Source organism: Pteropus vampyrus, unplaced genomic scaffold (genome assembly GCF_000151845.1).
Source record: "Pteropus vampyrus isolate Shadow unplaced genomic scaffold, Pvam_2.0 Scaffold98, whole genome shotgun sequence".
Classification (NCBI taxonomy): domain Eukaryota; kingdom Metazoa; phylum Chordata; class Mammalia; order Chiroptera; family Pteropodidae; genus Pteropus; species Pteropus vampyrus.
This window is the reverse complement of record NW_011888879.1, coordinates 3,873,813-3,890,103: the sequence shown is the minus strand read 5'-3', so window position 1 is coordinate 3,890,103 and position 16,291 is coordinate 3,873,813. Positions and strand designations below refer to the sequence as shown.

General features: G+C 37.3%; 1 protein-coding gene across 2 annotated transcripts; it reads left to right on the top strand.

The window, feature by feature from the left end:
* Positions 1 to 1,691: 1,691 nt before the first annotated feature.
* Positions 1,692 to 16,290, top strand: PRG4 (proteoglycan 4). Of its 2 annotated transcripts, XM_023533238.1 has the most exons (12): positions 1,692 to 1,782; positions 4,104 to 4,226; positions 5,550 to 5,669; positions 8,096 to 8,269; positions 8,792 to 8,911; positions 10,339 to 12,030; positions 12,672 to 12,749; positions 13,599 to 13,735; positions 14,015 to 14,171; positions 14,632 to 14,829; positions 15,296 to 15,421; positions 16,170 to 16,290. In XM_023533238.1, exons 1-12 carry the CDS (start codon positions 1,707 to 1,709, stop codon positions 16,265 to 16,267), a joined length of 3,099 nt encoding a protein of 1,032 aa, XP_023389006.1. In that variant the 5' UTR covers positions 1,692 to 1,706; the 3' UTR covers positions 16,268 to 16,290. The 2 variants fall into 2 exon arrangements, with proteins under 2 accessions (XP_023389006.1, XP_023389005.1); XM_023533237.1 differs by lacking the exons at positions 1,692 to 1,782; positions 4,104 to 4,226; positions 8,096 to 8,269; positions 8,792 to 8,911 and having other exon boundaries at positions 5,053 to 5,669.
* The last annotated feature ends 1 nt before the right edge of the window (position 16,291 follows it).

Genomic DNA, 16,291 nt, shown 5'->3' with positions numbered 1-16,291 from the left:
TAAATGCAGCACCTGCCACATATACAGTACACGGTGGCATCCAGGTTACAACAGTTTGTTTCAACGAGCATGTATTAAACACAGCCCCTGGAAGCACTGGACTAGGTTTGGGCAATAGAATTAAGACATAGATGTTGGCCGTCCTTGGCATGTGTTCATATTCGTGGGGGAGGTTGGGGGGTGGGTGGGAGTTGGAAGGAAACAGATAAACAGATAATGTTAATAAAATGGAGTACATTTTGTTGACTATGATCCTGGACGTAGTTTGGCTTGATATGAGAAGGTTTCAGGGAGGTGCTGGGCCACAAGCAAGGCCTTAGGTAGGTGGGTGGGATAGAAACACTGCCTATCAAAATGGGGAAAACCTTGAGCTGAGCTGACTCAGCTCTATAAGGTTGATAGCTCATATTTTCTCTGTGGCAAGGAACCTAAATTAGTAATTTAATAAGACCTTTTCCAAACACCACTGGGCTTAAATAAAGGAACTAAAGGAGACAGCAATACAATTTTTAAGCAGGTTTTTACATGGTAAAGAATCCTAGAAAATCCAGTGTATATCACCCACCTATAGGTCATTTCTGTACAGATATTCTGTGCTCCATGAAAATAAATATACTCAAGAAAAGAAATGTACATTTGATTTAATAGTGGAAGTTCAGAAAATATATGTCACAAACGAACACTGGATAAATTGCAAAACCACTCTTTGCTAGATTAACTGGAGGAAAAAAAAAAGAAATGATACCAGGATTTGACATTTTAAGGTTGCTGCCTCGATACACAAGTCAAAGCCTGCCAGTGTGATTTCCCATCTCAGAACAATTTGTTCACTTCACTTAGAAATTAGAAGTGTATTTGGGCCAATAAATCTAAATTTATTTTGTAGTAGTCATTTTTCTTAATGGAAGTGTTTTCCAGATGTTGCCTAAGTCTAGTCGTCTGGGCTCCCTTCCAATAAATGAGGAAAGTTTGATCTCGGTGACAACACTGTTGATTTTTGTCTAACCTTTGGACTAATTGGTTCATCCCAATGTGTTTGCACTGATATATAAGACTTCCAGGACTTTGGAGAAATTCATCTATCATTTTACGGGTAAGTGTCAAAGTTAACTTGCTTCGTGGAATTAAATGTGTTTTCATTTCAATAGGGATAAACTTTATTAAAGGTATTTGAAAACGATTTATAAGGATAGTAGCTGAAAAGGTTTGAAAAAATATCACATTAATGCAATACACCTGTTGGAAGCTTATAAATTTATATTGATAGTTAAGGGAAAGTTGGAACAGTAACTCCTGTGTTTATTAAATTAGATTTTACTGAAGCTGGTTATTTTTTCCCCAAGATAGGACTTAAACCTTATATTGTAAGTACATGTTTTAATGTGAATAGAGTTTTAAGATAAGTCGGCGTTCTATTCCGGGGAATTCTAAAGTTTTAAAATCATCAGTAACATGAGTGAAATGGCGACTTGATTATTTTGTCTGCATAAGATTTAATCTAATGATCAAATATTTATTATAGAATTAAAGCTAATTACTTTAAAAAGTCTTGTTTCAAGAATGGGATGATTTTATCATTAAATTGCATTTTAAAAGTTACCCAAACTTTTTAGCAGAAGCATAAGTTAGAGGCGAGATTAAAGAGTACTTTTCTCATACTTCTATTGTTTTTTTCTTCAGCGAGAGTTCGGTACCTGAAAACAAGCATGGAGTGGAAAACACTTCCCATTTACTTGTTGCCGTTGCTTTCTCTTTTCTTGATTCAGCAAGTTTCTTCTCAAGGTAACTTAATCATCAAAAATAGTTTTATTTCACAACTATTGCTAATCATTCTGTTCCAACTTTTATGACAACAAATGAAACAGATTTCTAAAATCATATATTTGTTTAAGTATAATGCGTAGTACAACCTTAAAATTTTGTAAAGCACAATTAACATATTTGTAAGCGTTTCGGAATTGTCACTTTTTTTCTCATGTATTATGAAATCTTTCAAGAAGTTTTGAGTTCTCCTATAGAATAATTGTTGTTGTACTTATCTCCGTGGTTCTCTAAAAATTTAAAAATATACAGATATCACTGGAACAATACAATATCATCAGATTAACCAAAATAACAGTATTTAAATAGAACATAATTTTTATCTACATGTTTACAAAGAAATTTAACTAGTCTCTTACATCAAATAAATTATTGATAAATAACTTGTTTGGGCATGATGTAAATATAGATGTCATGTTACAATTAACATCTGCAGTGTTTCAAATGGCATTTTGTTAACCTTAGAAGTGCTCTCTTTTATAAGGAGTATTCATCCAGATACGAACTTACACAGATGTGAATGTCATTTTTTATTAGGTGCATGATTGTTATGGTGAAATTACATTTATAAAATAGACATTTCCAGTAAAATAATCAAAATTCTTATGAACCTGAGCATGAGAGATAACTCCCTGCCATGGACATAGTTTCAATATCGCTTAGATAAGAAAAGATGGGAAATGCATGAAAGCAAATATAAATATTTGCTAAGGAATGAGGATTGATTACTGTGGTGTCTCCCGACTTGTCAGCAATCTCATAGTAAAATTTCGAGGTTCACAACAGTGGGTGTACTTCCTAACTCACCTTTCCCTTGAAATAAAATCAATTGTTCACTAAAATGGCTTTACTTTCCTTTAAATAAATGAATTGAAAGTTAGCTGTTAAAATTAATAGCGGTAAAAGCAGGACAGACATATAATATAGGAAAGTAAACTTTTCCTGTAAAGACATTTGATTTCCTATTTCAGAAATCTGCTAACTGGAAAAGAATAATCTTTTAATGTTGTCTTGTCTGCTTTTCTTGCCTGCTCATCCTCTTCACCTTTTTTTTCTTTATATATAATATATGTATTTATATACATACACTATATATGCATTTTGTGTGTATTGTGCACATATGTATGCAAAAAGTTCTGAAAGGTGTCCTAATATTTGCTATTTTATTTGCATATTAAGACTTTGACCTTCCTGGACTCATTATTTTGAGATTTTTTTCAGTGTGTTTCAAAGTCCCTCTATGGATTTAAGACATTGCACCTGTCAATTTCTATTCCAGAGATGGATTCAATTGTTACGTTTCTGTGGTTATCTCTCAGGGAGGTTCTCAAGGTGTTTTCCAAATGATTTAAAAAATATATTCAAAGATAATTATGCTTTTATTCTCGTTTTTTTTTGTTTTGTTTTACCAAGAATAACTCTGTTCATGACCTTTATATTCATGTCCAGACGCTATTTCAAGAGTAATCTATTCTATACTCGTTTAGCAGTAGTTGTAAGCATCTGACTCCCCCAACATTTAAAGAAGAACCCACTGATCCCCACCAACCAGAGGAAGAGAAAGCCTAGTAAAGCATAATCAGCTTACTTTAAACTCATCGTCAAAAATGAGAGGCCATGTGATTGGGTAAAAGAAAAAAGTTCAGGCTTTAGAATCAGATATATCAGAATTCTAATTCGAGGTGGGCTATTAACTTAAGATGATCATGTAATTTATTATGCAAATCAAGACACTTGTCAGGGTGAACGAAGTCAATGCAAATAATTAACGGGTATTGATTGATCTGCAATACGTATATACTGGGTCTATTCACCAGCTGTGTGCCCTTGAGCAAGTTATTAAAATTTCAATGTTTCAGCTTCCTTAACTCTAAAAAGAAGCTATTCATACTCTCCTAGCAACATTTTCATAAGCCTTAGAGATAGCGTATGACTCAGTGCCCAGCACAGAGATGCTCAAATAATGGCAACTAGCCATCATCTGAGAGGCAGCATCAGTAGAGCTGTAGCTGCCACGCTCCCCGAGAAGTGCACAGCTATTACTTTGCCTGATTTTTAAAAGTGTATTTATCTTCTCAGTCTAGTAAAGAATAAAGTGGCATGATCGAGGTCACATAAAAGATCAGGCAAAGATCACCTGAACCTACAGCTAACTATCATTCCCAACCTTTTCCAATCAACAAAATAATTCTCTCTCACCAAGTGGCTTTGTCCCTCTCGTTAGATCCCTCCCTTCCGGTAAAGTGGTTTGGCCATGTTTACACTATATTGTATAATTTTAGATTTACCAAGCTGTGCAGGGAGATGTGGGGAAGGGTATTCTAGAGATGCCCCCTGCAACTGTGATTATAACTGTCAACACTACATGGAGTGCTGCCCTGATTTCAAGAAAGTCTGCACTGTGGGTAAGTCCTGAGAGCTGGTGTCCTGTCAAGCAACACTGTTCTTGAGAGCTCCCTCATCCCCTCTGCTGTGCTGTTTTCACACTATTTCACTTCTTTTTGTTTAAGTGCCTTTCCCTTCACTTGCATAAATGTTGCGTGTGCTGTACCTAGGTGTGGTGTCAAAGCTTGTGATTGGGGGTGGGGGTGGGGGGAAGGGAAGCCTGGAAATCTGTCACTTGCACAGAGTTATTGACTAGTGCCAAGTAAAATGTCTTATTTTAAATAGACTTAACACTATGACTCAGTAGTTATTAGGTAAATAGTAATGAGTAATTATTTACTACCAATTGGAGATGTAATTATTTAGTGATAGGGCCCTTCAACAGTTACAGCAAAAGAATCCATGGACATAAAATACGCTTGTTTACTACTTGACTTTGTGGGTTTTTTTATATTAACATGTTTCTAAATTACTTGACAAAAGGCATTTTAAAGATGAAGCATTAGTGTTTAATGATTATAATGATTAAATGATTAATGATTAGTGTTTAATCCTTTCAATGAAGGATCTGAATTTTAAATTATGAGTAGTATTTCTCTTGAAAACATATTTTGGGCCATTTTGATGTTAACACAGAACCGCTTTATATTCAATTTATGAAAATTATAATTAAAATCGTTTATGTTACAATCGCTTTAGAATTTGCATATAGTCGATAAGCATATTGTTGTACAGTATTATGTGTTGTATAAGGTAATTATTTCAAACAGGCCTCAGTGGAGCCCCTGTGCCTCTAACCAAGGCTTTTTTAAAAAAATAAGCAGGCCTCCCTTACATAGTCCATGCCTTGGATTAGGCTAAAATCTTTCAACTCCACACCTTGCCCAGTTTGTCATAACAAAAGTCTCTGCCAAAACGGTGACCCGTTTATATTAAGCCAGCTCCTTGGAATATATTGCTGTAGGATCTGAATGTTAAATTAACAAAAACCCATTACGAAGCAGTGGTGTGAGAAGGAGAGGATGGAGGGTTTCCTTAGGAAGGGCAGTTTACTATGGAGACATTTCCCAGTTTTCCATTGTCCATACACGTAAAGGACTCAGGCAGCGTTGGGGTGTCTCTTGGAGCATCGAAGCGCAAGGAAGGTTTCCCTAAGTCACCATATTTCTTTCTTGACTTGGGCTGTCTCTGCTTGGGAAACCGTCCATTTTCCAAGTTCCAAATAAGGGACTTAGAAAGGCACTTTCGGAGCTCAAGTCAGCAAGAAGGTGGGAAATGGCGCTCCATCCACGGGAGCGGGTGCCTCATCAATAATCCGTCATGTTTTGTTTCGCTCTGGGTAGAGCTTTCCTGTAAAGGCCGCTGCTTCGAGTCCTTTGCAAGAGGGCGGGAGTGTGACTGTGACGCACAATGTATGAAGTACGGCAAGTGCTGTTCAGATTATGAGGATTTCTGTGCAAAAGGTAAGCATCAATCACAGTACCGGTCGGCGCTTCTCGGCGCAGCCGGATCTGTGCACCTGTCTTAGCTCCGCGAATAATGTCTAACGCGCAGTCCATCTAAGGCCGTGATTTTACTAACAGGCGAGCTGTTTCGTATTAATTTTGTTTCTCCAAGATGAATTAAAGAAGGAAAGCCTCTTCCGACAGCGCTCCCTGGCTTGGCCAGGCTCTGGGAGCACTAGAGGTCACTGGTTAAGTAACAGAGAGGACGGGGGCTCGAGTGTATATGCTTTTTTTCTTCAGGTGTGGTTCAATTTCAGGCTAAATCAACAGTAACCGACTCCCTTGATGATTTCTTGTCTCACCCGAATGGTGCTGATGCCACCAAGTCAACTGTCCTTTGAGCTGCCTTTAATGTTTTTGAGTGTATAATTGAGAGAATCAACACTTTCAGCTTCTCTAGTAAATTTATGAGTTAGGTAAAGACACTAAATTTACAGGCGAACCTACAGAGAAGTTGTTAACTGTCTGTTTTATGTCTCTTCCTGTCTTGACAGTCACCTCCATGGTCTCGCTGAGTGCCTGTGCATGACAGAGTCAATAAAAAGGGACTGTCCCACTTTTAAAATCTTCTCTGGTTGTAGGTTTCCAAGGAGTACTCCGAGAGTATAATAAAACCCTCTCAATTTTACAAAAAACAGATTTAAAAAAGATACTTTGATAATGTTTTTGTTTGTTTTGTTTTTTTTTTTTTACCAAATGTTCATTCTGAAATCCTACTTTCTTAAAACAAGAATATTTAGGAAGATAAAAGTGAAAACAAGCAATGCTTGCATAATCTTATCATTTTATTTAAACAAGGCTGCACTTCCTGCTTCTTTCAAACAGTTCGGGAAATGGGGTGGAAAACTGTTAATCGGCACAGCTGAGGGACATTTCTTAACTGTTCAATATTTTTATTGGAAAACGTTCTAAAACGAAAGGAGACAACACCCTTATAATCAAAACTCAGAGCACAAAATTCCCACAGCTTTCAAAAGACCCGTGATGACTGCTGCATATTTACTCATTGCCCTGATAATTGTTTTGGCCGTGTGACAGAAAATAAGAATTTATTTTGGGCAGAGGATGGATGGGGAGGGAGAATGGGTAGAGAATGCTGAAGCATTGAGAGAACCTGTTCGTAAAGACAGCGCTTTATGCTATAAAGATTGCCTGAGGTTTATGTAGAACTCAATGAAAAAAAATGAAGGTAGTGCTTCATTTACAGAATTCACGGAGATGATCAGTCAGGGTCCCAACTGAAAAGAAAGGAACTACCTAGAGCTTCAATACTTCATTTAAAAAAAATGACAACCAAACTATCTTGCAACTAACCACTCAGTTATTTCAAGATTGCTATGGATACTGGCTGTAGGCATCTATATATCTCAACGTCATGACATTTCAGGAATTGAAAGGATCATAGCTATGAATGTGGCTGAGAAAACAGTCTAAGAGGTTAAGAGTTTTGCTCAAGGTCACTGGCTGATATGTGGCAGAACTGTTTCTCAAATTGAGGTACTTGGTGTTTTTGTTGGGTAGGAGTAGGAGGGAGATGTACGTCAGTTCATGGAGACTGCAGCAATGGAGTTTGAGGGGATGCTTGCTAAAAGCAGCAGGATTTATCACAAGTCCCCACTACCCAGCGTGTCCCCACTATTCTCTGCTTCCTAATCTTGCAGAAATCCCTCTCTTTTTCTTCTGGTTCCTAATGTCCGAAATATGTCCCGTATTTTCTCTTCTGGATATGAAAAGAGGAGGGAGAAGGGAGAGATAAAACATTTAGAAGATACACATCAAACCATAAATAGTTGTTAAACTTGGAAAAGGGCGACAAATTTTGAGAAAAACATAATGGGAAGGTATAAAATGTAGAACTTCTATAATTAAAAAAATGAAAGGAAAATTGGCATCATTTGATTTAAATGAGTATGAACATGAAAAATGTTAATTATCATATTTCTCTTCTCGAGAGCACAAATACCTATCATCCACATGCAGTAATTATTTTTATCATCACAGAAAGCAAGCATAAGGGATGGATTTTATAAAGTATTTTTTAGACAGGCAAATACCTCTAGAAGTCATCTAGAATAAACATCTCAGTTTGCAGACAAGAAAACAAAGTTCAAAATGGGTCACAATGGTAGATATAGCCTTGCAGGCCTAGGACTAGAATTCAGGTCTTCTGATGCCTGAGCCTTTGCTCCATGTCATCACTTATAGTCATTTGAGAACCAATATTCTATAGCAATGCATCTAGTAATTAGTGTTGGACTACAGTCTGCCTGCACTGGTTTTCACCAGCATCTATTCTTGAAGCCAGATGCATCCATGCCTTTCACAGTTAGAGTTGCTGATGAATATAAACAAGATGTTAACTGACCTGTCTTGCTTGGACTCAGTGCATAACCCCACATCACCACCATCTTCAAAGACCGCACCTCCGCCTGCAGATGCTTCTCAGGTCATCAAATCAACAACCAAACGTTCACCCAAATCAACAACCAAACGTTCACCCAAATCAACAAACAAGAAGAAGACTAAGAAAGTTGTAGAATCAGAGGAAATAATGGAAGGTAGGAAGATGACAGATTTAACAGAAGGAGTTTTCTGAGATGAAATAAACTGTAGGTGGATTGCTTTTATAAGACTCTTCATAGAACAGGGTAATCTTATGAGTCATTAAAGTCTCATTATACTTTCTGTTTACTTGTTTTAAGTCAAAGTTAAAGCCAAGGTATAAACCCTCAGATATTTACTTTCCTTATTTACTGAAACCAGTATGGGGGTCTAGATTAAAATAATCAGAAGTCTTAATGTAAGAAAAAAAATGATCTTTTTTACAGAATAATTAGATTATATAAGATATGGGAAAGTCGAGAGGAAGTTATATATATTGTTAGTATCTGTGATAAGCTCAGATGACTTGCTTTTAACTGACAAATTAGAGGAACAGTTGATCATATTACTGATAAAGTAAAGCAGAACACAGACATTTTTAGACCAATAAGTAGCATTTCTTGTTGTATTTGGACTGGCAGTTCTTTTTTTGCTTTAAATCACAATTGGTGTGATCAAACTTTTTATTTGATTTATAGAACATTCAGTTTCTGAAAATCAAGAGTCTTCCTCCTCTTCCTCTTCCTCTTCAACTATTCGGAAATTCAAGTCTTCCAAAAATTCAGCTGCTAATAGAGAATTAAAGAAGAAACCCAAAGGTTTGAGCATTGATAAAGATCAAAGACTATATCAATGCCATGTTAACAATAATTATCTAAAAGTAATGAGTGTTGGTAGCATGATTTGAGGACATTTCAATATTTGAGGGGTTATATAACTTCATAAAAATTATTTTAGAAGATACCAATGAAAACTTCCTATAGGAAATTAGTGCCAAGCAGCTAAGAAACCACTCTTTAAAGCAAAGGATGTAAGATGCCATAGCAGCGACTGTGGAACCACAAGATGGCGCCAAAGATGATTATTTATGGTTTTCTATTTCAGTTCTTGCTACCCAATATAACATTTCTTTCTTCTTCCTCTATCTTCCTTGTGTTTTCATTTTTCCTTCTCCAGATTTCTTTTATTTTATTTACAATCATATACTGCTTTACATGCTGTTTTAAATGTTAGTTCATTAAATGCTCATATATACCTCTCTGAGAAAGGCAAGATTATTCACATCTTACAGAACCTCTTTATTATTTTCCTAATTATGTATCTGGCTGATTTTTCTGTAATAGTGAATTTATTACAGATAGGCTATTACCTCCTAAAAAGAGGTTCCCTTTGTTCTGCTTTTTATTATTTCCTGAAATTCTAAACTATATTTTCTTTCCCCAGGAAATACTGGATTTGGGATACTGCTTTTAAAGAACTCTATCTCCTGGGCGGTTATGATTTTCCCTGAAGTCTGCTCTCTAGCTGAATAGCCAGATATTTAATCTTTGAGTCATCCAGAAAATCTTGCGCACAATACAATTGCAATACACATTTGCTACGTAGAACCCATCTCAGTGATGCACCCCTTGGGCTCTGTAGTTTACCTATGGGGTAGCTGCTGTGCGAAGTCCTGTTAAATAGGGTCTTTTTGCTGCCATGGCATCCTAATCTCTTCCATCTCTTGGGTCTGGGCAGAGAAAAAAGAACAGCTAACAGCCGTGTGTATGGAAACAGGGCTCAGCAGGGGCTACGGGGGGGACTGGAGCAGATTCCTTGGATGTAGTTTTAGAGGCCTCTCAGGCAGTTGGTGCAGTGAAGCAACAGGGTGTTGGAACCAGGTTTCCAGGAGGAAGGAAGGGGCACTGAGCAATGTGGTACAAGAGTGGAAAAAGTGAAAAGCAAAGAGCTTTAATAAAGAGATGAATTGGTGTGATTGATCATGTCGGTAATTTCAAATTTGCCACTTGTTTCCATATATTAATTGTATAGAGTTTTACTCATGCTTTTCATCCCTTATCTCTATCATTCCCTGAAATATCCCAATAAGATAGTGTATTTAACATTTTACAATAAATTAATAGACATATTAGAGGTTAGCAACCTGTCTAGAGACATACAGCTAGTCAATAAGAATGAGATCTTTGTCACTATTAAAGAAAAAAAAAAAACTACCCCCAAATAAAAGATGTATTTTTTTCTTTAGTAAACGATAACAAGAAGAAACAAACTCCTAAAAAAAAACCTACCCCAGAACCAGCAGTTGTAGATGAAGATGGAAGTGGACAGGACACTGGCGATGTCAAGATCACCCCAACTCCTGACAGTCCTACCACCCAAAGCAATAAGGTTACCACAACTTCTGAGACCACGACAACAGTAACAACAACAAATTCTAAACCCAGTCTTCCATCTAAATCTGAAACAACCAAAGAGACAACTTCGACAGTCAATAAAGAGACAACGGTTGAAACTAAAGAGACTTCTGTAACAAAGAAACAGACTTCGGCTAGTGCAACAGAGAAGACCATTTCAGCTAAAGAGACACGAAGTGCAGAGAAAACAACTGCCACATCCGAAGGTCCTGCCAAGTCTACATCTGAAGCTGAAACTACAACTGCTCCCACCACCCCTCCGAAGTCTGCTCCCACCACCACTAAGGGGCCTGCGCCCACTACCCCCAAAGAGCCTGTTCCCACCACCACCAAGGGGCCTGCTCCCACCACCACCAAGGGGCCTGCTCCCACCACCACCAAGGGGCCTGCTCCCACCACCACCAAGGGGCCTGCTCCCACCACCACCAAGGGGCCTGCGCCCACCACCACCAAGGGGCCTGCGCCCACCACTCCCAAGGAGCCTGCGCCCACCACTCCCAAGGAGCCTGCGCCCACCACTCCCAAGGAGCCTGCGCCCACCACTCCCAAGGAGCCAGCGCCCACCACTCCCAAAGAGCCAGCGCCCACCACTCCCAAGGACCCCACTCCAACTTCTCCTGAGACACCTGTTCCAACCACTTCAGAGGCCTCTACTCCAGCTACCACCATGGAGCCTCCCATTCCAACCAAGAACCCTGATGCATCAACACCCGAGTTTCCTGCGAAACCCACACCAAAGGCTCTTGAAAACAGTCCCAAGGAGCTTGCTGTATCTACAACCAAGACTACAATCACTTCTGAAGTGACCAAGCCTGCAATGACTACCACAGCTAAGGATAAGACAACAGAAAAAAGCACACACACCACAACTAAAATTACAACCACTGCATCTGAGAGTACAACAAAAGAGACAGCAACCCCGACAGAAGAAAAAACCACTGAATCCAAAATGACAAGTACAACCGTGCAGGCAATGTCTACCACAGCCAAGGATTCCACCACATCATCCGAAGTTGCTCATAAGGAAACAACTGTCGCACCCAAAGTAATGACTGCAACAAAAAAGACAACTACCACAACCGAAGAGACCATGGATACATCTGAAGTAACGACAGCTACAGCAAAAGATACAGCTACTAATTCTAAAGTGACAACTACTGACCTCCCAAACCCAACTGAAGCACCCCAAATACTCACTTCTACCAAAAAGCCAAACACTACACCTGAAGTGAGACAACCAAAGCCTACGCCAAGTCCCCCGAAGATGACTTCGTCGACAGTGCCTACACCGAACTCTGCCCCTTCAGGGGAGGGCATACTGCAAATCACCACCGGCCCTAACCAAGCTCCTAACTCAGAGACAGTTGAAGAAAATCCGAAGAATGAAGGTGAAGATGCAGATGAAGGAGAAGAGCCTCCCATAATTCTCAGGCCCCATGTGTTAACTCCCATAGTTATTCCGGGCAGTGATTTCATTGTGAGAGGACCCAGTCAAGGCATGGACTTCAACCCCATGCTTTCGGGTAAAGAGAATCAGTTGCTTTCATTTTTTAAACTGGTAATGTTAAGTTAAATCTACCAGAAACAGAATGCCCTGATTTAGTATCACTCTGTTGAGATATATATATATATATATATTATCTAGAACCTTGAACTTGGTAACTTGTGAAGTTTTATGGCTTCTCTGTACGTAAGCTGAATGATTGTTAGGAATTTAGTGCATCTCTGTCTGCAAGCAGAGCCAGTGTGCAGAATGTCAAAAATACTCAGTTGAGAGTTTATCCTTAAAAGAAAGCACAATGCAATGTAAAAATCTGAGGTATTTCTTTTCCAAATCAATTCTAAAGGGCAATCAGAACTGAAAAAGAGAATTTCATACTGAGATCAAACATCCAATAATTGTCTAATTTACATGCAGACCAGGTAACCTGGCCCATTCCAATTCATCATTTATTTTTATATAATTTTAAAATATCACCTTCAAATAAAACAATTATGATCTCTCTTCTTTCACCTCTGAGACACCTGCACCTCAAACTATACACCCTTCAAGAGCTTAGGAAAGTTGTCAGAGGAAATAGAACCCTGCGGGAGGATATGCAAAGAACATAAACACTTTTCTCATTTTGTTTTGTACTGACTTAATTTTTTGTTAATGTTTTAGACGAGACTAATATATGCAACGGTAAGCCGTTAGATGGACTGACTACTTTGCGCAATGGGACATTAGTCGCATTTCGAGGTGAGCAATGCGCATGTTTCTTCTTCTGCTCATCATTTTGTTCTTGGCATTTATGAGAACCAAAGCCATAGGAGATGGTAGTTTGGGTTGAGCTTTCTCGAGGGGAACCTGATTGACAAACTTACCTCACACAATATTATGAGAACCTGAGTAATTACCAAAACACTGGAATAACAGACTTAGACATATTAAAGTAACAAACAAAAATAAAAGCGTTTGAACTGATACTGATTTTTCCTACCTTCAGGAATTAAAAGGTAGTTCGAATTTTATTTTCATATCATGTGAAATTACAACAGGATTTGTTTTCCCTGCTCTATTTTATTTGAAAATAACATCATGATTGTGATGAGTTCAAGTGTTACACTCTGTGGAAGAGTAACAGTTATTACGTGTTAATTCTCTGCCGTACTGACTGCTAGTCCAGTCCTCTTAAATTACATTTAGATTAAATCCTAAAGGAAGTAAATCACAGATTTGTACAGTAAGGCTATAGAGATTTTAGGGGTCACTTAACTATGACTCCTTAATTCTGAAAGATAAAAAACTGAAGAGAAATGTGACTCTGTATAATTTACAAAGTCAGCATGTTCTTTAGAGAAACTGGAATACTAAAATATTTCAAAGGTTATGCTAAATTTCAGACTTGAGAAATATCCACTCTCAGAAATATTCAAATAGTACCTTCTGTACCAGTATAGTTCTCATTAATTTCTAGTCATAGAATGCTTGTCAACCCATTCAACGTTTTTATGGTAAATTACTTAAATTTTTTTTTTCCACTTTGGTTTCTTTTAGGATAGGTTTTGGTATTCATTCAGTTTACTGGCTGATCACTTTCAATTTTAGGTCATTATTTCTGGATGCTAAATCCATTCAGTCCACCATCTCCACCTCGCAGAATTACTGACGTTTGGGGTATCCCTTCCCCTATTGATACTGTTTTCACCAGGTGCAACTGTGAAGGGAAAACTTTCTTTTTTAAGGTAAGAAAAAAAAAAAATCTTTGTGAGAGAAATCAGCAAACATTCATTCTTTATTACAAAAACATTAATCAGCTTAATCTCTACTCAGCAGGGTTTCTTATTTTAATGAACTGTTCTATCATCAAAATTCAATAAAGGTTAACAATTTGGTAACTTTAATGGTCAACTTAATCAAATACTTAAGCTAAAATGTTCTCCTTACGCTTAAATCTAAGAAAGAATTCATAACCTTATTTTTCCACAAAGCTGTTAACATCATTTCCTCTTTTAAATTATCAGGATTCTCAGTACTGGCGGTTCACCAATGATAGACAAGATCCAGGGTATCCTAAACAAATTGTAAAAGGATTTGGAGGATTAAATGGAAAAATAGTGGCAGCTCTCTCAATAGCTAAATATAAGGACAGACCTGAATCTGTGTATTTTTTCAAGAGAGGTATGTTACATAATTGACAAAATTTCAAAACTTTCAAGAATTGATTTTGCCAGGGAAATTTTATTCAATATTTCCATTTACTACTGAGTTTACTGTCAAAATACATCTTTAATGGCTGAAGTCAAATATTTTCAATAAAAAAAAATTGAGGGCAGTAAAAAGTATTTCGATCTCAACATGCAAATAGCAGCTTTGCCTGTTTTTTGCATTGACATCAAAAATGTCATCATTTACTTTCAAAGTTAAACATATAACTGCAACTTGTTGGCTTTATTCATTCAACAAGCATTTCAAGATTTAGTAATTACTTTTAGAACACCCTTGACTAAATAGCCATTATTAATGTCTAGACATGCTTTATGAAAAACCTTTCCCCCTCCACCTTGTAAAAGCTTTCCATCTTTTTTGGGGGGATTAAAATTAATTTTCGTATTCTATGTGATTTTCTAATATGCAACAGGTGGCAGAATTCAGCAGTATACTTATAAGCAGGAACCCACCAGAAAATGCACTGGAAGAAGGCCCGCCATCAACTACCCAGTGTATGGAGAGGTAACACAGGTGAGGCGCCGGCGCTTCGAGCGGGCCATCGGACCTGCACAAGTTCAGGCTATCAGAATTCAATACAAGCCCGTCAGAGTCCTCTATCAAGACAAAGGTAACGTTTTTTACTGTTAAAAATTCTTATACCTCGAGTAGATATAATAGTTTCTTATAATGTAAGGCTTATTAAATATAATCACCAAATAGCCCTAATCCTTTAAGCTTATGACACAAAACATCAATTTGCCTCAGTAAATGATCGAAGGTCTTTTCTTTCTCTTTGCGGGTAAGGAATGCAGTTTGAATGTTGTTAATTATAATAAATACCATTTATTAAGTATCTCTTACCAAGAACATGATTTACAAGTCTATAATCCGCAAAGTAGTGATTAAAGGTAGGTAGTCACCGCAGGTCAGACAGGGCAAAAACTGAGGTGCCGAAGTTAAATCACACCCAGGGTGTCAGAGCTACCAAGCGACTAACCTGGGATTAAGGCCCAGTCTGTCTGACTCAGTAGCTGCTCTTCCCGATAAGGTACATTGCCTTCCAGTCTGATACCTTTAAAAAGTGCCTTCTACAGGTTTCCTCCATAACGAAGTTAAAGTGAGTTCACTGTGGAGAGGACTTCCGAGGGTGGTTACTTCAGCTATAGCTCTGCCCAACCTCAGAAAACCCGATGGCTACGATTATTATGCCTTCTCTAAGGGTAAGTTCAGTAAAATCTTAACAGCTTCCCGAAGGTGTGACCTAATCCCTGAAATATAAATATAATCAAAACAAAAACACCAAGTGTTCAATGATGACTGGAGGGGAGAAGTTGAACTCTAATACTTATTCTAATTGTTCTAAAGAAGGTGAAGTTTAAATTTTCACTTTACTTTCACATTAAATTGAAAGGATTTTAATTGAATTCTGTCTTATCCTTCATGAAAGCCTATTATAATAAAAAATCCAATTATTGAGTAAAACTGCTACTGAAAATATTATTTTACTTCTATCACCTTGTTTGCCATAGTTACATGGATTTGCATCATTACACAGACCATATGAGATCAGAAAGAAGTTCCTGAGAAACTAATTTTATTAATCAAATTATATTACCTAAGACACTTCTTTGAAAAATCCAGAAATCCAAATTATTGTGCTTATATAAATGACATTATAATTTTTTAAAAGGATAAAACCCAAGTGAATTATTATTTTTAAAAATAACTTAGTTTTCTCAAATTCTTACTTTGAAAAAGAGTTACACCTAATTTTACTAAAAGGTAGTGAAATGTTAATCTGTCAAGGCAATTGGTTTTCTTTTTGTCAGAAAGTTCAAATTAATTATAAACATTTTTGATAATAAAATAATAAACACAGCCTTTGAGTATAAAATCAACATAATCTATTTTTAAATTCAAGTGTTTTGTTTTCTTTTTAATAAAAAAAATGATTTCTCTTCTATTTAGATCAATACTACAACGTTGATGTGCCTAGTAGAACAGCAAGAGCCATTACTACGCGTTCTGGGCAGACCTTATCCAAAGTCTGGTACAACTGTCCTTAGACTGATGGGCAAAAGAAGAGTCAA

What these genes read in the sequence shown, in the direction of transcription:
- PRG4 (XM_023533238.1), top strand. Translation starts at nt 1,707, where the DNA reads ATGGAGTGGAAAACACTTCCCATTTACTTGTTGCCGTTGCTTTCTCTT. An exon ending in TGAGGATTTCTGTGCAAAAG is followed by an intron (nt 5,670 to 8,095) that starts GTAAGCATCAAT and finishes GCTTGGACTCAG; the next exon opens with TGCATAACCCCACATCACCA. An exon ending in TTATTATGCCTTCTCTAAGG is followed by an intron (nt 15,422 to 16,169) that starts GTAAGTTCAGTA and finishes TCTTCTATTTAG; the next exon opens with ATCAATACTACAACGTTGAT.